Genomic DNA, 23,994 nt, shown 5'->3' on the forward strand with positions numbered 1-23,994 from the left:
GTCTGCTGGACCAGAGATCATCAACACTAATAAACGTTGAGTTGTTGGAAGCTCTTAATTCCCAGGGAGACATTTAACCTTAAACATGTTGCAGAAGTGGTAAAATTAGAAAATGTGGAAGTTAGTGTTGCTTTGACTTCCACTCTGGCTGTAACTCCCTCCCAGTCTAGCGGTTTACTGTACATGTTACAGCTAGAATTACCTACAATGCACCAGGATCGCTACCGTTGCGATGTTGGTCAAAATGGTGTCAATCCAGTTCCATTGCTAGTTGTTTATTAATCCATTAAATGCGGTCTGTCATGAGGTTAATTCCTTAAGTTAATGAGGAGACCCATAATGGCTGCACTTCACTACAGACCAACACCTCTGTATCTAATCAGATATGCTGGAAAAGCACATCTCCTGCAGATCTGGAAATGTTTTAATTGTTTTTCCATGTATAAACAATTTATCAAATGCATTGGAAAGGTAGATTGAAAACCTTTATTTATCACTCGTCAACCTAAAAACAAGCGCAGCCTTCCGCACACACACAGCTCACAAACACACAACACAAAGGTCATAAAACATGAACGGTAAAACAGAAAAAACAAAGGACTGAATAAACATGATTAAGTCAAGAACAACGAGTGTCACTGGCAGGGATGGAAGTTAAGCAGCTGGTACTGCCCATCAGACCCGGCTGGTACCAATGCTGTGGCTCAGGGGTTAAAGGTCATGGGTTAGGGGAACCTCTGTAGTTCAGTCAGTCATAGAGCTCTGCTCGATCTGTCTTAAATAGCCTCCTCTCTTAGTGCCAGGGTTAGCACAGAAAAACACTACATAAAACAGATGACGTGTTTTTGACCAGCAGCAGAAGAACTACTAAAGCAAACATCTCCTCCCTCCCGCCCCTGGGTCTTTATGTCCTCCCCCTTGGCACAGTTCATGTTCATCCTCCTCACGGGTGTCTCTGTACTGGTCAGGTGGTTCCTCATCTGACCTCATCCGTACCATTTCAGACGTACACAGCTAACAGATAATATACCTCCTCCGTACCATTTCAGACGTACACAGTTAACAGATAATATACCTCATCCGTACCATTTCAGACGTACACAGTTAACAGATAATATACCTCATCCGTACCATTTCAGACGTACACAGTTAACAGATAATATACCTCATCCGTACCATTTCAGACATACACAGTTAACAGTTTAGATACCTCATCCGTGTCACATCAGACATTTAGGGATAAGATGTTGGCACCTCATCCATACAGCCTAAATGGCAACCTTAACCCTACAGAGTGTACTAGCTTTGACTGGGTCCTACAGTACTGTGAGGCACCTGCAGAGTGAGGACGATATAAGAGCTTATAACATGTAGAACTCATGAGAAGTGACATCCTTCTCTTTTCCATACAAACCAGGTTAAAGTGTATATAGAGATTGAATGTATAGAGTCTGTATCAGCTGTATCTCTGGCTCAGGGACAGAACCAGGTTAAAGTGTACAGACAGAGATTGGATGTATAGAGTCTATATCAGCAGTATCTCTGGCTCAGAGACAGCACAGTACAGCATGAAGCCCACGTGATCAATCTCCTCCTCTGTGACTCCATTTAACAAATTGACACTGGGCTTAAAGTAGCTCGGCAACACCCCCTGCTCTAGGTAGCCTATAAGCTCCCATATACATTGCTGGAAACGCCCACTCAGGGCCCCCTCCGACCAATCCAAGTCCTTCTCACTGAGGTGGAGGATGAGGTTGGCCAAGGGTGCGGCGGTGAGAGGTCTTAGGGCAGGACAGTGTCGACAGATGGCTTTGAGGGTTTTGAGGAGGGTGCGTCGGGACCCCTGGTCGGCCGAGTCCAGCTGGGCGAGGCGCTGTGTCTCCCATGGGTAAAGGGAGAGGTGCCAGGCACTGTCCCAGGGGTGGGTCAATTCTACCTGGGCTGTCAGGACCACATCAGATTCCCTTAGAACTGGAATCATGGAGATGAACATGGGCGAGAGACAGCCCTCAGGCCTGGAGAGGGAGGGAGAGAGAGAGTCAGGCTTGAAGAGGGAGGGAGGGAGTCAGGCCTGAAGAGGGTGAGAGTCAGGCCTGGAGAGGGAGGGAGAGAGAGAGACAGCCCTCAGGCCTCGAGAGGGAGGGAGAGAGAGAGAGTCAGCCCTCAGGCCTGGAGAGGGAGGGAGAGAGAGAGAGAGAGACAGCCCTCAGGCCTGGAGAGGGAGGGAGAGAGAGAGAGAGAGACAGCCCTCAGGCCTGAAGAGGGAGGGAGAGAGTCAGGCCTGAAGAGGGAGGGAGAGAGTCAGGCCTGAAGAGGGAGGGAGAGAGAGAGAGACAGCCCTCAGGTCTGGAGAGGGAGGGAGAGAGGGAGGGTATTGGCAAGTACCTTGCGATACAAGATGTATCACGACACACATGTTACAATTCAATACATCAGGAAATCACAACTGAATCACAATACTAACTGAAGTGCTAAAGAAAACCACATATAATATTAGGCTAGAAAAAGAGCCCCTCAATTTGAAAGGACTTAGAACTTCTAAATGTCTCCCTTTAGACCCCAATAGAATTCCAGAAAGCTATTGTTGATTACTGAAAATTCTCAAAATAAATCATATTTTCTCACTCATTTCAAACAACAGACATAGCACAAAAACCAAATTATAATTACAAGTTAACTTTGTTTTAAAGAGCACATACTCTTCTTTAATTTGTCAATACATTAATGCAACTTGGTATAATATCATTTGTTCCCTCCCATTAACAATGAATAGAAATAACGAATGTCTAAGTTTACATAAACCGATATATTGCGACGAGATTGAACCAGCAGTCAAATTAGATCCGTAATGTGATCATAATAAAGTAAACACAAGGCAAATCAAGACATAGGCCTATAAATGATAAGGAGAAGTATGTGGCATACATCTTTTGGCAGATGAAGGACATCATCGCAATCAAGTGTCAGCGAAGCACATTACTGCTTCTTGGCTAGCTAGTGAAAGTGACAGCTTGCTGCTGTACAAGCGAAATATTTGTGGGCAGACAACTTTACTTTAGTCTGACATATGAAACAGACCGGACAATTAGTTGTCTAGTTAGCAATGCATTTTCCATATTTGAATGAAATCGGAGGAAACAACCAACTAGTCAACCGGCTACTCAGCTACTGCAACGCTTTCCATTACAGGAAGTAACCATTAGAGCTCCACAGCTGAAGTGCTTCTCTATCAAGTTATCACGACAGAGTTGCTGTTGTCATCTAAAAGTCAAGATATTAACAATATTTCACAGCATAAAGTATGCACAACACAAAACTTATAGCCACAGTTTATTTCTTACCATTATCGCATTCAATGAGCAAGGACGTTTCTAAACTCGTGTCACCAAACAACACAGAAACTCTCTCTTCTAAGGTAAGAAGTCGTGGGCGCTTTGGCGCTATCATTTTGAGTAAGGAAATTAATAAAACAAAAAAAGTCTAATGACAGCATCCCTTTTCTGGTTTCTTATTAATGACGACATCCATGGGAATACAGTAACAGGCAATTATCAGGTAGATTGTGATATATACACACAACTATTATTGTTAAAGAAACAAGCCCGTTCAGCGGCCGCTACAGTCATTTAAAAGACGACATAATAAATAAACATCGATTCTAGAGATCCGAATATCGATACAATACTGTGAAAATACAATACAACGACTTTACATTAAATCGTTGTATCGGCACAGCACTATCTGGGCCCTGGCAGTAAACACAAAACAACTACAGTTGTGCTCATATATAGGGATCTCTTGATACTAAGCCAAGGTCAGGTAGACCAAGAATGATTTCAGCCAAAACTGCCAGAAGAATTGTTTTGGGATACAAAGAAAAACCCACAGGTAACCTCAGGAGAAATACAGGCTGCTCTGGAAAAAGACGGCGTGGTTGTTTCAAGGAGCACAATACAACAATACCTGAAAAAAAATGACCTGCATGGTCGAGTTACCAGAAAGAAGCCTATACTTCGGCAATGCCACTAAAAATCCTGGTTACAATATGCCCAACAACACCTTGACACAGCTTCTGGCCCACTGCAATTTGGAATGACGAGATCAAAATAGAGCTTTATGGTCACAACCATAAGTGCTCTGTTTGAAGAGGTGTTGACAAGGCTTACAGTGAACAGAATACCATCCCCACTGTGAAGCATGGTGGTGGCTCAAAAAAAGCTGAAAGTTCTGGAGTGGCCATCACAGTCTAACAGTCTAACATGTACATTTGCCCAGTAAATGTCAATGTTGACTCCGGGGGTCTCGGACAGAAGCGTATTGGTGGTCTCATAAGTTGTACAATTGGGCAGTAAAACATGTACATTTGCGCAGCAAAGGTCAAAATATTGACTTCGGGGGCCCGAAGAGTATGGGCGGACCCATTGGGCGGACCCATTGGGCGGACCCATTGGGCGGACCCATTGGGCGGACCCATTGGGCGGACCCATTGGGCGGACCCATTGGGCGGTACAACTCTCCGCGGCCAATGTAGGAGGGTCTCCCCCTCTCCCGTCTGACTTGCTGACCAACTGCAGAAAACCTTGCATCCCATTTGAGAACAGTGGAGCGTCGGACCATCTAGTGGATCTTTCAGGAACTGCAGTTTGGCAGGAGGCCTGTACGGGAAGCCATTCAAACTAGCCTCCCGCCGTCAAAACACGCAGCTTTCGTTTTTTGGGTGAGTATTGCGTCAATGTACAATGCAGGCCCATTCATTTTTGTACAATTGGCTAGTGTTGGCTCTTACCACTGTGAAGCATGGTGGTGGCTCACTGAAAAAGGTGAAAGTTCTGGAGTGGCCATCAGTCTCCTGACCTAAATATCGTCGAGCCACTATGGGAAGATCTCAAACCTGCGGTTCATGCAAGACGACCAAAGACTTTGCATGACCTGGAGGCATTTTGCCAAGAAGAATGGACAGTTACACCACCTGCAAGAATTCAGGGCCTCATAGATAACTATTACAAAAGACTGCACACTGTCATTGATGCTAAAGGGGTCAATACACAGTATTAAGAACTAAGGGTATGCAGACTTTTGAACAGGGGTCCGTTCATTTTTTTCTTTGTTGCCATGTTTTGTTTTATGATGGTGCATTTATTTTATGATCTACAGTTGAATGTGAATCCCATAAGAAATAAGTCATGTGTTTTGCCTGCTCACTCATGTTTTCTTTACAAATGGTAGATTTATAACACCTAAAATACAGTGACCCCAGCTCACACAATTACCAAGCCCTGCAATACCAAGAGTTGAGCAAAAGAGTCCCTTTGTTCAACTGGCCTGGGGCTTAGTTCACACATTTGTTCCACTAACACATGGAGGCCTCAGGATCAGAACAAACCAATTTACAAAACAGTTAAAACTACATTATCCATTGGGAAGCACAAAGCAAAATGCACTGCTATCTGGCCCTAAACCGACCGTACATCATGGCAAACTATTTGACCGTAGTGAATGATCAAAACCTCAGAAAAACCTAGACACAGTGCAGGCCCCGTGAACTCAGCCTGGTCATTGAGAAGGGAAGGCACAGAAAAACCTGGCTCCCTGTAGAGGAAATGTTGTGTGATCACGGCACCATAGCAGAACCTGACACAGAGCTGTACTTCCTAACACAGTGTAAAAAATACCAAACTATCAGAAACAATAATTTCCCCATTTCCACCTTTAATGAAGGGATCATTAAAGGTTTTAGGGATCTTTCTGATGAGGAAAGGCTGTCTATCCTATTGGGGGAGGGCTGTGTAGGGGCAGCGTGGAGGGCTGTGTAGGGGCAGCGTGGAGGGCTGTGTATGGGGCAGCGTGGAGGGCTGTGTATGGGGCAGCGTGGAGGGCTGTGTATGGGGCAGCGTGGAGGGCTGTGTATGGGGCAGCGTGGAGGGCTGTGTATGGGGCAGCGTGGAGGGCTGTGTATGGGGCAGCGTGGAGGGCTGTGTATGGGGCAGCGTGGAGGGCTGTGTTTGGGCAGCGTGGAGGGCTGTGTTTGGGCAGCGTGGAGGGCTGTGTAGGGGCAGCGTGGAGGGCTGTGTAGGGGCAGCGTGGAGGGCTGTGTAGGGGCAGCGTGGAGGGCTGTGTAGGGGCAGCGTGGAGGGCTGTGTAGGGGCAGCGTGGAGGGCTGTGTAGGGGCAGCGTGGAGGGCTGTGTAGGGGCAGCGTGGAGGGCTGTGTAGGGGCAGCGTGGAGGGCTGTGTAGGGGCAGCGTGGAGGGCTGTGTATGGGGCAGCGTGGAGGGCTGTGTTTGGGCAGCGTGGAGGGCTGTGTATAGGCAGCGTGGAGGGCTGTGTGTGGGCAGCCTGTATCCTTCCCCCTACTCACTTGTAACTGTGATTTTTGTTGTTCACGGTCCTGATTTCATTTATTTGTTTGGCCTATCATTTTAACATACATTGATGTTTGCTTTGGCAATGTATGTAGTAACACATTCCATGCCAATAAAGCCATTTGAATTAAAATTGACAGGCCTGGAGAGGGAGGGAGAGAGACAGGCCTAGAGAAGGAAGGAGATAGTCAGGCCTCCAGTCTAATCTCCCCAATGTCCCCGTCACTGCCCTGGGGCTTTGGTCGTTAGACCACAGGGGCTCCCCATACAGGCCATCCATCATCACATGGTCTGCCAACCAGGGCCCTGAAAGAGATGTATGTAACAGTGTCGTACTCAGTGTCTGTCATACCGTATTTCTAGCTCCAGCTTCTCTCCTCCCAGGACTGGTCTGATCTGACAGTCCAACATGGAGGACAGAGACGGCCAATTCATGGTCTCCATGACAGCCTTACTGAGCATGCTCACCAGAACCCGACAGGACAGATACCCTCCCACCAGGAACCTGGGTTAGGAAAGAGGCACAGAACGAACACAGACCCATTTTGACATTGTCTTTATTATAATGCATGTCATAATGTTGTCATGATTTGGGTACAAACCCGATTCCAAAAAGGTTGGGACACTACAATTGTGAATAAAAACAGAATGCAATGATGTGGAAGTTTAAATTTCAATATTTTATTCAGAATACAACTAAGATGACATATCAAATGTTTAAACTGAGAAAATGTATCATTTTAAGGGGAAAATAAGTTGATTTTAAATTTCATGGCATCAACACATCTCAAAAAAGTTGGAACAAGGCCATGTTCACCACTGTGTGGCATTCCCTCTTCTGTTTATAACAGACTGCAAACGTCTGGGGACTGAGGAGACAAGTTGCTCAAGTTTATGAATAGGAATGTTGTCCCATTCTTGTTTAATGCAGGCTTTTAGTTGATCAACTGTCTTAGGTCTTCTTTGTCGCACCTTCCTCTTTATGATGCGCCAAATGTTTTCTATGGGTGAATGATCTGGACTGCAGGCTGGCCATTTCAGTACCCGGATCCTTCATCTATGCAGCCATGACATTGTAATTGATGCATTATGTGGTCTGGCATTGTCATGATGGAAAATGCAAGGTCTTCCCTGAAAGAGACAACGTCTGGATAGGAGCATATGTTGTTCTAGAACTTGGATATAACGGTCAGCATTGATGGTGTCTTTCCAGATGTGTAGGCTGCCCATGCCACACGCACTCATGCAACCCCATACCATCAGAGATGCAGGCTTCTGAACAGAGCGCTGATAACAACTTGTTCCATTTTAAATTATCCTTGGCCCAGAGAAAACGCCTGCGCTTCTGGATCCTGTTTAGATACGGCTTCTTTTTTGAGTTTTAGCCGGCAACGGCGAATGACACGGTGGATTGTGTTCACCGACAATGTTTTCTGGAAGTATTCCTATTACCTTGACCTTTACGCACAGAGAGTGTTCCAGATTCTCTGAATCTTTGGATGATATTATGCACTGTAGATGATAACTTGCAAAGAGTTTGAAGTTTTCTCTGAGAAACTCCTTTCTGATGTTGCTCCACTATTTTTCACCGCAGCATTGGGGGAATTGGTGATCCTCTGCCCATCTTGACTTCTGAGAGACACTGCCACTCTGAGAGGCTCTTTTTATACCCAATCATGTTGCCAATTGACATAATAAGTTGCAAATTGGTCCTCCAGCTGTTCTTTATCTGTACATTTAACTTTTCCGGCCTCTTATTGCTACCTGTCCCAACTGTTTTGGAATGTGTAGCTCTCATGAAATCCAAAATGAGCCAGTATTTGGCATGACATTACAAAATGTCTCACTTTCAACATTCGATATGTTATCTATATTCTATCGTGAATTAAATATAAGTTTGAGATTTGTAAATTATTCCATTCCCTTTTTACTCACAATTTGTACAGTGTCCCAACTTTTTTGGAATCGGGTTTGTACATTTACATTATAATGTTTTGTTTCCTGTAATGTACTTCAGGTAGAGCATAGGACCTGAAAAAGCTCTTGCGGTGTGTGTGTGTGTGTGTGTGTGTGTGTGTGTCTACCTGTCCCAGTAACTCCGCCCTCTGGGGAAGTATTCCAGGTTGGTTCGTCGGACCATCCAGTGTAAGGGATGAGTCAGCAGGGTTTCTTCCCCAGGAATCAGCCTCCACAGATTGGCCTCCAACCGGACCGGAACCAGCAGGCACGCATGGTCCGCACTGACCACCTACACACACACACACACACACACACACACACACACAATCTTCATTATTCAATCAATCACATTTTATAAAGCCCTTTTTACATCAGCAGACAGGTGAGTGGTGTGTGTATCTGTCTGTCTCGGTGTGTCTGTGTTGTGGACATTCTTGAACTGATTTATACTTGGTCCTATACATGTATAAATGGGTTACTAGTTAAAGGTACTGAGTCCCCATGTTTGGATGAGAAAAGGAATGTAGGAGAGGGGGATCTGGTATTTGCCTAGGGGGCATCATTGACTGGAATCAGCAGATTATAGGGTTACTCGTAAATCTGTATAACCCATCAGTGTCTCTGTTGTTTGTCCAGACACTGAGTCCTCCTCAAGAGTTGAGAAGGTTAGCCATGTGGGGGAGGACAGCCTGTCCCTTTGTGTGAAGCCCAGGATATGTGATGGAACAAGGGGAATGTGTTTTATTGACATAAGACCGATGGGCAGCATCTTACCACACCCCTTTTTCCACTATATACTGATGATTGTCATGTATTAAGTTAGAGACTCTTCGGATGATTATGTTTGTAAGCATTTGACGCATCTCTCTATTTGCAAATAAACTATTAAATTGTACAAGAGAATTTTGTCTCTGTCCTGACTCCTTTAAAAGTTTGATGAAAATTGCCATCACTGTCTGTCTGAGTGGTGTTTGGTGTGTGTGTGTGTGTGTGTCTGTCTGAGTGGTGTTTGGTGTGTGTGTGTGTGTGTGTCTGTCTGAGTGGTGTTTGGTGTGTGTGTGTGTGTGTGTGTGTGTGTGTGTGTCTGTCTGAGTGGTGTTTGGTGTGTGTGTGTGTGTGTGTGTGTGTGTGTGTGTCTGTCTGAGTGGTGTTTGGTGTGTGTGTGTGTGTGTGTGTGTGTGTGTGTCTGTCTGAGTGGTGTTTGGTGTGTGTGTGTGTGTGTGTGTGTGTGTGTGTCTGTCTGAGTGGTGTTTGGTGTGTGTGTGTGTGTGTCTGTCTGTCTGAGTGGTGTTTGGTGTGTGTGTGTGTGTGTGTGTCTGTCTGTCTGAGTGGTGTTTGGTGTGTGTGTGTGTGTGTGTGTACCTGCAGGTCGTCGAGCAGGGACCCTCCCAGAGACATTTCTCCCAGAGGCATGTCTGGTTGAGTGGTGTGCAGGAAGCCTTGTATCTCGGTACAGATATCTAGAGCGAGACTCTGAGCCCTGTGGACCTCCTCTGCTGCTAACATCACCCTGGTAGAGTAATACTGCTGTAGACGATCCTAGAGGAAGATCAGGAGGATTAATATGTCGGGTCAGACTCAAAGCCCTGTGGACCTCTTCTAGACAATCCTAGTGAGAGGTCAGAGGTTAAAGGTTATACCTGTAGGGTGAGCGACAGCTGTAGTATCTTGGGTCTCTGGGGCTCAACAGCTCTAACAGGCTCCTCCTCCAGACTGGACTTCTGAGGTCGGCACAGGTCATCTGTGGGGGGGGGGTAGATTTCAGTCATCGTTTTAGGCTGGCTGAGTTGATGACAAGCAGGTACCAAGCTAAAGCTTACGGGACCTATCCCAAATTAAAATGAAAGCATCAAATATTTCAGTTTGTTTCTAAACAAACAAAACAACATCCCCAAACGCCATGTTGTTTTGGGCACCAATGATGCTGGATTTCTTCGCTTTTCTTTGGCTATTATGAATCTAATTTCTTAGCTTTTGTGGAGTTGTGACTAGTTAGCTAACATGAGTTTTCACAAATGATCAGCTTTAAATTGTACAGCAACACATACGTGGGAGCAAGTCTGGTTAATATAAAATACAAACGGTTTCCGTTTCATCAAACTACATCCAGAGCTGCCCAACCCAGTTTAAGGAGACCTTCCATTATGTAAGTCCAAACCCAGTTTAAAACTCCTGATTCTAATAATTTGATGCTGGGAACGCTAAATCACTGTATTTATAATTGAGAAAGCCTACGGAAAATCTCCAGGAACAGGGTTTGCAGCCCTGAACTAGAGGATTATGTTTTTGTGTTAAATTAAATTGGGGACATACCTTTCTGTGACTTGGTTGCCTTGGCAACATGCTTCATGACCACACCCTCCAGCCCCTTCCTGATGGCCTTGGGGGAGGAGGAGACTAAGCTAAGCTCCTCCCAGCTCTCCGCCATCTTCTGTTCCACCTTCTCATCCACTGCAGCTTTGCCGGCGCGCTCTATGAGCTAAACAAACACACACACAAACTAAAGCATCACACTCCTGAAATATTTTAAGTAAACTGTGACTGACTGACCAATCGGCCAATCTGACTGCCCGATTGGCTGACTGGCAGGTGGTGATGATGTAATATGATTGGTGGACTAATCAGTTGGTAGGCCTCTCACCCTCTTAACAGCCAGTGTGGCAACGCCCAGCACAACAGCTCCTCCCACTCCCAGAACCAATCGGGCGTTAGCCAGGAGAAAGTCAACCACTACAGCAATGCTCTCCTCGCCTCGGCTCTTGCCAGGTCGGAACCCCCGGAAGTCCATCGTTACTCCTCACAGAGACGCCTGGAAGGAAACGGAGAGAGATCTTTTCTACACAGGACACAAAGAAATGTATGAGGCACAATTAAAGTATTATGTACAGATTAGGGGTGGGTCGATATGAGAATGTCATGCCATGATCATCCTGGCCAAACCTATCCAGATTTACAATTTTATCCCATTTAATAACAATCCTAATAACAATTCTGGTTTCTAGCTGAAAACAGCTGATGGGATTTTCTTCCATTACATAAATATTGTTCTTGTGCATTTAAACAGCCATTACAATAAAATTAATATCTAGGTTTTTAATAATTAACAAATACTATAACATGTAAACCTCTAAATGTATATGGTTGCCTGCTTCATGGACAATACATTGCAGAGGATGTTTAGTGGCATTTAGTGAGACATGCGCTCCACCAGTTAAATAAAACCAGTATTCAGGAACACCTCGTGACTGCAAAGAGATCTGAGGATTGGAAAATAAATGTCATGCCCTTCCTTGGAGTCAATTCTTCATAATAACTTTATAATTCATTATAACAGCTCCCCCTTATGTTGCGCGCATCATGCATTGTGCAGATTATGCTAATAGACAATGTGATTTTTGGCCCGCACAAATGATACTCGATTTGTCTCATCTTGTCACTTGCAGTAGAAAAGCATTAACAAATCAGCCTACAATATAAACAAAATTATAATTAGTACATGGAGATATGTACACGGATCAGCCATAACATTATGACCACCTGCCTAATATTGTGTAGGTCCCCCCTTTGTCGCCAAAACAGCCCTGACCTGTCGAGGCATGGACTCCACTAGACCTCTGAAGGTGTGCTGTGGTATCTGGCACCAAGACGTTAGCAGCAGATCCTTTAAGTCCTGTAAGATGCAAGTTTAACAGAAACTCCTTATACACCTTCGTGCTGTAGTGTCTTAAATACTTATGGTTTACTTAGTAGACTTGTAGACTAGTTGGGAGGACGTTGAATCGTGTTGGTATGTAACCACGTTTTGTATTGTAACTTTATTGTTTGGAATAAATTGTATTACTCTGGAATATAGATAACTACGGCATTCCTCATTCATCTCCGTACTCAGGCTCGTAGGGCTGCTGGTAACTACACACACATAAGTACGTCTAAGCGACCAGACTTGGCATCCCTGAGTTGTGGGTTTCATAACATTCTGTGATGCCCCTGGAACACATGCCATTTTACTGTGTGGTTTGTGTTAAACCAACTACACACTATGGGCGCTGATGATAACTGATACAGGCACACACACGTACACAAATGGAAGTGACCAGACTGATGGTCTCTGAGTTCCAAGTTGCTACACCGTCCTTTGTCTTCTGGACGTGACTGATGAAGAGCAGTGAGGATGACATAGGCCGTGAAACATATGATCTTTTAAATGTTTGGTTTGTGACGAAAGATTAGCTACCTTTTCTAAGAACTTCCAGCATATCATGGTCATTTATGATTGCGTATGTTTACAAACAATATGGAGTCAGATTATTTATATATTTATATTTATCACTAAGGTTACGTCCCCTGGTAACCTTCTAAGTGGTAAACCTTGCAAACCAATCTCTAATTCCCCTCAGTACAGGACCTCCATGGATCGGACCTGTTTGTGCAGGACATCCCACAGAAGCTCGATTGGATTGAGATCTGGGGAATTTGGAGGCCAAAACAAGTCAACCTTGAACTCGTTGTTGTGTTCCTCAAACCATTCCTGAACCATTTTTGTTTTGTGGCAGGGCGCATTATCCTTCTGAAAGAGTCCAATGCCATCAGGGAATACCGTTGCCATGAAAGGGTGCACATGGTTTGCAACAATGCTCAGGTAGGTGGTACGTGTCAAAGTAACACCCACATGAACAGCAGGACCCAAGGTTTCCCAGCAGAACATTGCCCAAAGCATCACTCTGCCTCCACCAGCTTGCCTCCTTCCCATAGTGCATCCTGGTGCCATGTGTTCTCCAGGTAAGAAAACGTGATTCCTCAGACCAGGCCACCTTCTTACATTGCTCTGTGGTCCAGTTCTGATGCTCACATGGCCATTGTAGGTGCTTTCGGCATTGGACAGGGGTCAGCATGGGCACCCTGACTGGTCTGCGGCTACACAGCCCCATATGCAACAAACTGTGATGCACTGTGTGTTCTGACACCTTTCTATCAGTACCAGCATTAACCTTTTCAGCAATTTGAACTACAGTGGCTCGTCTGTTGGATCGGACCACCCGGGCCAGCCTTCACTCCCCACGTGCATCAGTAAGCCTTGGCCGCCCATGACCCCGTTTTCGGTTCACCGTTTTTCCTTCCTTTTCCTTCCACTTTTGATAGGTACTGTCCACTGCAGACCGGGAACACCACACAAGGGCTGCAGTTTTGGAGATTCTCTGACCCAGTCACAATTTGGCCCTTGTCAAAGTCACTCAGATCCTTACACTTGCCCATTTTTCCTGCTTCTAACACATCAGCTTTGAGGACAGAATGTTCACTTGCTGCCCAATATCCCACCCACTGACAGGTGCCATTATAACCAGGTTATCAGTGTTATTCACTTCACCTGTCAGTGGTCATAATGTTATGGCTGATTGGTATATAATAATCTATATTTTATTCATATTTTCTACATGCATCTCTCATAGCTGAATACCTACCATGATAAATACCATTGGTTTGTTTGATTTCAACATTGTTTCAACTGCATATTTTCCATGGTAATAGAATGGACAGATACTTGCATATAGCGGGAAGTGGAGATGAGATCAGAAGCGATTTCATAATCCTGAGTATTTTCTATCACAATTAGTACTGACATCGTCTATCCCTAATTTAAATTTAAAAAAAATATAGGCACATATGTGAGTTGAATGATTGTACTGAAGGCCCCGGCATTGGCACTGCCCTTTAAGGCCCGACACTGGCACTGCCCTTTAAGGCCCGACACTGGCACTGCCCTTTAAGGCCCGACACTGGCACTGCCCTTTAAGGCCCGACACTGGCACTGCCCTTTAAGGGCAGGCATTGGCACTGCCCTTTAAGGGCAGGCATTGGCACTGCCCTTTAAGATGGATGCCACCATGTTAGTATCACATTAATCTCCCAGGACACCTGGCAGAGAGCTCTGACAGACAGAGACAGGATGTTCCCTGTCCACCACACATGACAGCCTGTTCCAATGCGGTCCTACCGTACTACAAAGGAAATAGGTTGCAAAAGTACTGTATAATTTATAGGGAATAGGACCCTGATATAAAGAAGTGTACAACAAAGGGAATAGGACCAACAAAGGGAATAGGACCCTGGTATAAAGAGGTGTAAAACAAAGGCAATAGGGTGTAATTTGGAATACAGGCCAATCATTGCACTACTCTATATTATATTTAAGTCTTGTGTAGCTCATTTGGTGAAGCATGGTGCTTGTAATTCCAGATTTGTGGGTTTGATTCCCCCAGGGGGGTCAGTATGAAACAGTATGATAATGTATACTGTAAGTCATTCAGGTTAATTGTAACAATACAGCAGATCCTATCACCCAGATCGACTTACAGTAGTGGTTTCATTCAATCACATAACATTTCGTACAGTCGCCCATGGGGATCAAAACCCACAATGTATACTCTACAAACTAGATTACACCCGACCCCCAGCGGCGAGACCTGCGGAGGCTATTTAAAACCCACATCCGCGATACATTATATTCTCGCTAGTGTAAATTCATTGGCCTGCTCACATATAACAACCTAATCAAGCCAGCTTGCTATCAGGGAGAAAAGCCTTATATAACCTCGGTAACAGGGTCCTACTCTGGACAACTGTGCCCGCCCCAGTACGTGCGATCTGACAGGTGTAGTCCTGAAACAAGCGCTGACTTAACAGTGAAGAGAACCTCCCCCGAGACGGGCTCTTATCGTCAAGGGATCTAAGTTCAGGTGTTTCTTCCACTCATTCCAAAGCCAGGTTAACTCTATACAAACACATGCTAGCTAGTCACAGCCTGATATTTATAACTGCTGACCAAAGTAAATCGGAGGTCTTTAAATGTATTCTACCTTAATATAACTTCGACAGAATACCAAGCGGTCTCTGTAATAATGAGATTGTTCAATATTTCAACTACTGTCTCTACAGCCAACCAAGTAACGTTTTACCGGGGATGAGTTGGTTTGGCTAGTTGCCGTTTCAACAGTCCAATTATAAGTCGAACAATGATATTTTGTCTCGCAAGGTAACAAAGTTCGTAACTCAAAAAGCAGAAATAGGACGTTAGCGATCGTAATAGCACACGTTTAGCTACTGCTAGTAGTTAGTGATCTACACGTGATAACTCGCGATATTATTTAGGTCCCCGACACTATAAGCATACAGACGATCTAGGTTCAGGACGGTGGGATGGGCGCCGTACATTGACTCTGTTTTGTTTTGTAGCTTGCTAGCAGACAGGCTAGTTAGCAGTGTCACTTGGAAATAAATGCGTTCAATATACGCTGACTGTGTTGTGAAAAGTCAAGGTTTCAGGTAACTCAGTGAACATTACCTCAACGGCAAAAACGTTTGTACAGTAGCTGGATGGTACAAATAAGCTAGCCACGTAGTTACAGTGACTAGCTATGAGGCCAATCATCCAACTTTGTCAGCTACTACACAGGCATCTGTCATGTCACTTAGTTATCAGTTCGGGTACAACCAGATATTGTACTCACCTCTCTCCAACTGCGGTTATGTTGAAGCCGGACTCCAAACCATTTGTAAAATAAGTTTAAAAAAACACAGATATTCAGCTGTCTTGTGGGAAAATGGATCATATATTGCCCTTTCCTTTATCGTCCAACAACGTAGGACCACAAGTCCAAAAAAGTTTGTTGATTGACAAGTGAACGGACCAATGACAGGAACAGTTTGGCTCTGACCTCACCTTTACTTCCGCTGCTGAAAGATATCAAAACGCACTTTTATTTTTGCAACTCAAATAATTTTGTGTACCCCATTAGTTAGACTTAGTCTTGATAACAACACTATTTCCCCATGTCCAACAATGTTTTATTGTTTTTCCTCGGGATTATTTCCACTATTATATGACACAAGAGACCCTTTTAGTGTTAGTAAACAGCAATTACGTTTTTGTGGGCGGAGCCGAACTGGTGTCAGAAAATGACAGTAACCTCTTTACAACATAAGAATATGGATCATCAGGACGCCTTCTCCAATTATTTTGTAAAGTAAATGTAATATCACAGATATAATATTACCGTATATCCCATTCATTCATTAAATGCTTGCATAAATACTGAACGATGTTAGCGAAACTGTCTAAGTATGAGTAATTTGGTTTGTTTGCATGCTAATTCTGCTTACATGGTGGCTAATGTTGCTAACGTTGGTCAATGGTGTTTACCATTGTGAAATAGCCTACTGAGAATGACAGCTTTGTGGTTGCTGCTGTTACTAATTTATCGTTATAATTATAACTACATCATTGCCTGTGTGTGATAAACAAACCTTGCCTGTTATGAAATGAGCACTGCAGAGTCATTTGTCTGTTTATTGGCTTGCAAACATAAACGTCTGCATTTAGCTTCAAAGGGTGGCTCCGAAAACAGTATTTTATAAAAAAGGCCATCTTTTTTGCATTCCTATTCTGACATCCAATGACAACAAGACATGTTTTCCTTTAGTCCAAGGATCTTGCCCGTTCCCCTACACTTGTTTCCCTACACCAAACATCAGTGACGTAACCGTGACGTCCACTTCAAATTGCTCTCATAGCCAGTGAGACGAGCTCGCAATCGAAAGAAAAGATAAGCATGCGAGAGTTCAGACCCGAGGATAAAATTAAAAAAGTGATTCCCCAACTTAGTGTTAATGCCTCAAATAATACAATTCAAATAACATAATTAATTTATGATCAAAAACAGAACAGATATCTTTATGACCAATAAAAGAACAGAGTTGAAGACCAACTCTGAGGGTTCCCAACAAAGTTCTGGTTTCAGGGGAAATGGTTGAAACAGCCTGCTACATTCTCTTCCACCCTCATGTCCTTCCTCTAAGATGTTTTTAAAGGACGGTTTTCTCTAACCTACAACCAGACTGGTTGTATACCGGATCTGGTTTTGACTCATGTAATTCAGCACCATGTCATCCTCTTAACCATTCCAGAACATACAAACTGAACACAGCTCTGGAGTCACTATCTGCACAATTACTGGGTGCAGAACACAACACAGAAGAGATATTTTTCATCCAATCAAGATCAGTACATTGACAGTGCTGAATAGGCATTTCTTAATGTGAAATAGGAGTCTGAGAGTGTTTAGGAAGGAAGAGATTTTAAATGAAAGCATCAGTTTTTTACAGTTGAAACATACTACATCCTGACATTATAATTCTATAATATCAGCCCACAGATGTTCTTTAGAAATGAATCCAGCCTCTCTGACATCACGTTGCAACAGGGTTTAACTGAACACATCTAATCTGCGTCCTGACAGCCCTAGAACACACAGGTCTGCAGTTGACCAGCCACCTTGAGGGCATGGTGAAACGCAGTGCTTTACAGAGAACAGGGTTCCAACAGGACATGTTCACGGTTCCTCTGTAGAACAGTCAGCTGACCAGCCAACCAACCAGACAGTCATCCAAATTCTTTCTTCAGTTCACAACATATTCTTTAAACAGATTTAAACTGTACATCTTATTACAACAATATTTCATACAAGGCATCATCATGGTATCATGATGACATGATCACGTCTCTTTGACGCACAAACCAGGAAGTCGGCCAATAACAAACAGCCACCAGTGTCCATATTCCAGTGCATTAACGGGCCGCTCCACATCTGACCCTCTGGGATGTATTGTACTGCAGATGGGATGTATTGTACTGCAGATGGGATGTATTGTACTGCAGATGGGATGTATTGTACTGCAGATGGGATGTATTGTACTGCAGATGTGAGAGGTACCATTTGCGCTGTCAGTGAAGGATATAAATGTTTTCTAAAATATGCAAGTGTGTGTGCGTCTATGTGGTGGGGGCAGGTCAGGGTTGCCGTGATTTCAGCAGAACACAAACATAGAAACGTAGAAAGTTCAGATAGAAATATGCAAGGTAGATTCAACATGTCTTTGACATGTTGCGCAAAGAGTGTGTTTTATTCATGGCCTTTCTGTCTGTTAAGTTGACCTAGTCAGGTGTTCTTTTCACCTTTCTGTCCATATGTACCACAGCCAAACTAATATTATTATTACTATAAAATATAAACAAAAATAAAACATTATGACTACATTGAACAGTCATTGTTAAAGTCATATCAGCTGCTAGCCTGAGTGATACCTTAACACATAGGGAGGAAAGAGAGGGAAAGAGACAACAGAAAATAAATCCAGGAGAGAATGACTAGGTTATGGTGGGAGGGGTTAGGGGTGGGAGGGGTTAGGGGTGGGAGGGGTTAGGGGTGGGAGGGGTTATGGAGGGAGGAGAGTGGAGGAGCAGGTCTGGTCAGCATGGCAACATCAACATTTCCAGCAGTGTTACTGTAACCCCAACCCCTTTCCTCAGTCTGGTCTGTCACTGGCCGACAACCTTACTGACCATCTTCTGATTGGCTGACAGAATTCCCGCCAGTCTGCTGCTTTGCTAAAAGCCTTCTGTCCTAGCATGCAGGGGAGTTACACCACACAGCCCGCCAGGTGTGTGTTCAGTGACGTCTCATCTTGACCTTGCGAGATCCCTCACTGTCTTGGCTCCGCCTCCAGTAGTTCTCTGAGCTGTTGTTACGGCGATGTGGGCGGGATGAAGAGGAGCGACGATTCTCCTCCTTATCCATCTCCAGAACCCTCGGTCTGAAATGAGGGGGGAGGAGATATTAAGTCTGTGTGTTTGTCGGATGTAGGCTCAGTATTGCGTGCGTGCGCGCGTGCGTGCACCTGTGAGCCGCGTCCGGGTCAGCTCTGCGGTGAGCGCGTTTGGCCTTCAGAGGAGAAGGTCTTTCTGGGGGCGAGGGGCTCTGGTCAACACGGGGGGCATCGGGCCTGGTCCTGTACACAGACAGGCAGAGAGACAGACTGTTCAATCAGCGAACTCTTGAGGGTTGGATGTTGAATCAGCGACTGGCTAGTTATCGTCATAGCAACGTACTTCCTGAGAATAATGACGGCTCGTCTTTCCTTGATATCCTGGGGGCGGATACAGTGGGTGATGTCATCAGCCGCATAGCCACTGGAAGGAGAGACATGAAATCATATCTTTCACCTCATGTGTTTCAACAACCCCCCCCAAATGTTCACATGGTGAATGTTGTAGCATTGATCTGTCAACAATCAAACTCAAAGTTTTATCAAAACTTAACACAATCAACTAAAACATTAAATGTCTGGATGTACCAGAGGTTTCAGGAGCCTCAAGAGTTATAGAACTTGTGGGCCAGTTCACCACACACACCCCCACACACACCCACCCACACACACCCACCCACACACCCACCCACACACACCCACACCCACACACCCACACACACCCTACCTAAGTACAGTAACACTTCCTCTCTTGACAGGGAGCACCAGGACAGGCTCGGACACTCTGATTGGTTTAAACTGGAAGCGGCAGCCAAAGCAGAGGGCGGAGTCAGAGAAGAAGGAGACTGATACGATTGGTCGGGCAAAAATGTGGAGCGGGTCAACATGTGACACGATGCAGCCGCCTGGTTGGTAGTCGTTGATCACCGCTGAATTCACAAAACCTACAGGACAAAAAACAATGAAGTTTACTGATGACTATGTTGTTATTGTCAGGGTCAGGGGTCATCACCTTCAGGTATGACTCCACTGGCAACCAGCTTAGTGATGACCAGGTCATGAACCCAGGCAGGGATGTCATCCACTTCTCCTTTACGATACAATCTCTCTTGACCCGGTCCTCTCTTCTCTAACTGGGCCCCATATGTGTAGCCCTGGAGGAGAGGAGATGGGGAAGGAAGGAGGAAAGGGGGGGGTGTAGAGGAGGGACGGGAGGGGGAAGGAGGAGATTCAGAGAGACACAGAATGAGTGAGAAAGAGTTACAGATAAAATACAAACACATTGGCTTGGTAGACTGACCTAACAACACCCGGCTGAGAAGTACAAACCACAGAAGCCCCTTGAGACGTGACTATAACCACACAGGTGTCAAACGGAATCCGTGGAGGCCTAGTGTCTGCTGTTTTCTTTCAATTGTTGTCCAATTAAGACCTAGACAACCAGATTAGGGAAATCCTACCTGGTGACCTAAAGCAGTGAACTCAAACTGAAAGCAAAACTCCTGTAGACACACTGGCCTTCAGGATTTTGACACCTGTTGTGGAGTTTGCATACCAACCAATGAACCATACAGGCACCTATGAAAAAGCAGTTATCTGCCATTGCAGATTGCTGACTTCAATATTGACAAGTCAACTCAGCCTTTATGCAGAGAGAGAAGAAAAGCATCTGAGAGGAGAAAACACGTATTCTTCACGCTGGCAGAAGTCGCCTCCAACAGCAGGATTCATTAAACCTTTACTAGGAGATTGGCTGTATGACCAATTCCACCATTAGTCAAGACAGATCCTAAGATAAGACAAAACAGGGGAGGTTAAGGGCAAACCCTCTCCCCTCCACTTTGCCTGGGTGATGAAACTGAACAAAGTTCCACATCCAACATCGCACCGGCCTGTTAAATCTAACTCACTGCTCTGGGAAATGTAATCAACTTTACATTTATAATGGAAACCCTAGAGGAAACCAAGTTTTGAATGTGCAGCAATCTTGCTCCAGTCAGTTTTAAATGCATCTTGGCCATCACACAGGAACCTTTCAGAACCTCCTGGTTTAGACAATGGAGGAAGAGGTACCTGTTCTCCTCCAGCGAGAGTGTGTGTTCTCCTTTAGGGAGTGTGTGTGACCTCACCTCTCCGAAGAAATATTTGTTGCGTAGCGGTGCCCGGTCTACGGTGTGTTCCCGGTAAAGCCCCGCCTCTGCATCAGAGACAACCTCGTCAATCTTCCTCTCAATTATGTCACACTCCTCCTGAGAGAACACCTCCACTTGAACAATGCCACTCTGGACACGCCGTGCCTCCTGTAGGAGAATTATGCTATTATCATGCTGCACAAAATGCACCTCATGGAGGAGAACCATGTTTTTACCACTCTGGACACAACGTGCCTCCTGGAGAGCAACAACTGATTTACCAAAGTGGACACAACACTCCTCTTGGAGAAAATAACAATTAATTTTTCTCCTCCATAGGTGATAAATACATACACCTGTTACATTAGTAAGAACGTAAAGCGCAGTGATAGGACAGAGCCTGTTGACGCAGAAAGGGGACCAGGATTAATATTGATTCAGCTACTTAATCGAGGAAAATAATTGGTTTGGGCGGTTATCCGACCTAGTTACATTAAGATGAATTAACTAAGTTCCTCTAAAAAATGCTGTGTTTTATGTTCATACCTGCTCACGAAACTCCACTGGGTCGCTGTACTCAAACTCGTCCTCGGAGGACTCCCGGTGCTTCCGTTTTCGGCCGTTACCATTGCTGCTGCCCCCGTGGACAACTTTTTTATTTCGGTTACTCTCGTCAACTCTGTTTTTGTTTTTGTAATCGTCCCGATGAGGCGTCATGGACTTTAGTTTCTCCCGTAGGTCGGAGAAACCGCTGGCTGCCATTTTGATATATAATAATCGATTGAAATAGAATTTGGTCAGAACCTAAACCGTTATTTAACTTCCATAACTGTCACTCTAAAAGCGAGGCCGAGGACGTGGGTGTCATCACTGTAGCTAACCAGCTAGCTGCTGGCTGTCAAGAGTACTGTAGTAATGTGGTTGGTTAGCCTAAGAACTTAGCTAGCAACCAAACGCAGTAGTTTACTCAACAATTTGTCGATACAATAATGTGTTAATTTGTGTTGATTTTACAGACCAAATAGATACATAAATTAAATTAACTCACACTTGGCGACGAACTGTCCATGTATTTACAACCTTTATAATACGACAGGATAGGTAGGCATCAAGCTAGCTGAATACTACTAGTATAGCAAGCAGTTACGTTTTTAGCGATACTGTGACGAATACATTTACACAAAACGCAACGTCTTTTCTTGTGACGAGCTGCAAAACGTTAAATTATGTTCTTGCGGTATCTACGTTCCACTGTCCACATACGACGTACGATTTAGCAAAGGCTTGTAGCCATTTTGCGTATCACATAAAAATAGCCACATACAATAACTCTTGTAACCTAGCCAGCATTCAGGACCACGCACGCTCAGTACTCTCACCGGGTTTGACCAACTACAGAATGGGATTTCCTAACCAATTGGAAACAGTAGAACGGAACCGTTGGATTCTGATTGAATAGAAATGGGAAGAGGTGGGATCCTATTACATTTCAAGCGTGACCATTGGCTAATTGAGGTACACTTGGCCGTCAATCGTAGTTGACTGTCACTGACAGAGCGCACGTTCGCCACGTTCGAATCCTTCTTTCCAGTAATGTCACCCCACGACCTGCTCTGTACGGTTTCAACATAACATTATCAGAAATAAGACAGTACATGTGTCCCAATTAGAAATGTTTTCAAAAAACTTCAATGCTATGTTCATATATTTAGATATTGGGATATTTACATGAGATTTGTATCCTGTTGGGCATTAAGACTATAAAATTATATTTACAGTTATTCTACAGATCACTGTCTTAAAGCAATGTTTTGAATAAATGCTTCACCACTAAGAAGTTTTTACCAGAGATTTTCTTTATCTAATCAATGTTTGGAAGCATTATAACAAGCAACATTTTCAAAATGTGTCTTAAAAATTTTGTGTATGCTTTATTTCCGGACTGGATCATTGTAGCATATCCAGTGGGCTTAGCATGTAGGAATGTCAGATGCAATCTAATTATTTTAATATTCATGTGGCAAAAAGTCCAATGACTTCAAAAAGCCTTTGAAGCCATAATCAACTCAATGGGATTTGTCGAACATGTCTCAGATCCAACCCACTGCCACAATCATACTTAAGACTTAGTCCTGTCACAAAAAATAGATATTATTATTCCCCATAATCCTGGAATATCAGATCACAGTCTTATTACATTTACCGTTAAAATAAGAAACCCACTTACACCCCAACTAATGATTCTCAAAGCCAAAATTTCTCTTTGATTGTAAGCAATGCTCAATAGGTGAAGTGGGTCTTCACTTCAGAAGTAATGAATACATGAACTTTTTGATGAAAAGATCATCACCATTAGAAAACAAACAACCGACTCCTTAAATAGTTATAGTCCTCAAAATCTCAGTTGTCCTGAGAATACCCAGAACTTCTCTGAACTGGTGTCAATGGGGACACTTGAATTTATTGACTCTGTATTGCAAGACATGTTCACTAAATTAGTAATGAGTTCAAAACCTACAAATTGTCAACTAGACCCAATTCTAACAAAATTACTTAAGGATCTATTTCCTGTGCTAGGTCAGCCAATGTTGAACATAATAAATTGCTCCCTTTCCTCCGGATGTTTATCAAACTCACTAATTAAGCCTCTTCTAAAAAAATCTAATCTGGAACCAGACATACTAAACAATTATAGGCCAATATCGAACCTCCCGTTCCTCATATGAATCTTAAAACATTTTGTCTCAGACAAAGGTTCCGCATCCGTCCTGTTGCTTCTTGATCTTAGTGCTGCTTTTGACACTATTGATCACTCCCTTCTCTTAGAGAGACTGGAAACCCATATTGGGCTACATGGACATGTTCTAGCCTGGTTTAAATCTTATTTATCTGAAAGATATCAGATGGTATGTGTGAATGGCATGTCCTCTGACAAATCAAAGGT

The 23,994-nt window shown here is 44.1% G+C and overlaps 2 protein-coding genes across 4 annotated transcripts; both read right to left on the reverse strand.

The window, feature by feature from the left end:
- Positions 1-467: 467 nt before the first annotated feature.
- On the reverse strand, positions 468-16,011 carry mief2 (mitochondrial elongation factor 2). 3 transcript variants are annotated; one of them, XR_004576201.1, is made up of 9 exons: positions 15,825-16,011; positions 10,961-11,128; positions 10,633-10,798; positions 9,960-10,060; positions 9,682-9,858; positions 8,445-8,608; positions 6,713-6,865; positions 1,031-2,015; positions 468-985 (listed from the first exon to the last, which is right to left on the reverse strand). XR_004576201.1 is itself a non-coding variant. In XM_013131377.4 (8 exons), exons 2-8 carry the CDS (start codon positions 11,105-11,107, stop codon positions 1,526-1,528), a joined length of 1,398 nt encoding a protein of 465 aa, XP_012986831.1. In that variant the 5' UTR covers positions 11,108-11,128; positions 15,825-16,011; the 3' UTR covers positions 468-1,525. The 3 variants fall into 3 exon arrangements, 2 of the variants coding, with proteins under 2 accessions (XP_012986831.1, XP_012986832.1); XM_013131377.4 differs by having other exon boundaries at positions 468-2,015; XM_013131378.4 differs by having other exon boundaries at positions 468-2,015; positions 10,961-11,155.
- A 1,422-nt stretch (positions 16,012-17,433) lies between these two features.
- On the reverse strand, positions 17,434-22,448 carry alkbh5 (alkB homolog 5, RNA demethylase). The gene is made up of 7 exons (XM_010903114.5): positions 21,597-22,448; positions 21,048-21,218; positions 19,931-20,072; positions 19,646-19,862; positions 19,262-19,342; positions 19,051-19,161; positions 17,434-18,966 (listed from the first exon to the last, which is right to left on the reverse strand). Exons 1-7 carry the CDS (start codon positions 21,810-21,812, stop codon positions 18,822-18,824), a joined length of 1,083 nt encoding a protein of 360 aa, XP_010901416.1. The 5' UTR covers positions 21,813-22,448; the 3' UTR covers positions 17,434-18,821.
- Positions 22,449-23,994: the final 1,546 nt, after the last annotated feature.

The sequence above is a fragment of the Esox lucius genome, chromosome 9, assembly GCF_011004845.1.
Source record: "Esox lucius isolate fEsoLuc1 chromosome 9, fEsoLuc1.pri, whole genome shotgun sequence".
Lineage (NCBI taxonomy): Eukaryota > Metazoa > Chordata > Actinopteri > Esociformes > Esocidae > Esox > Esox lucius.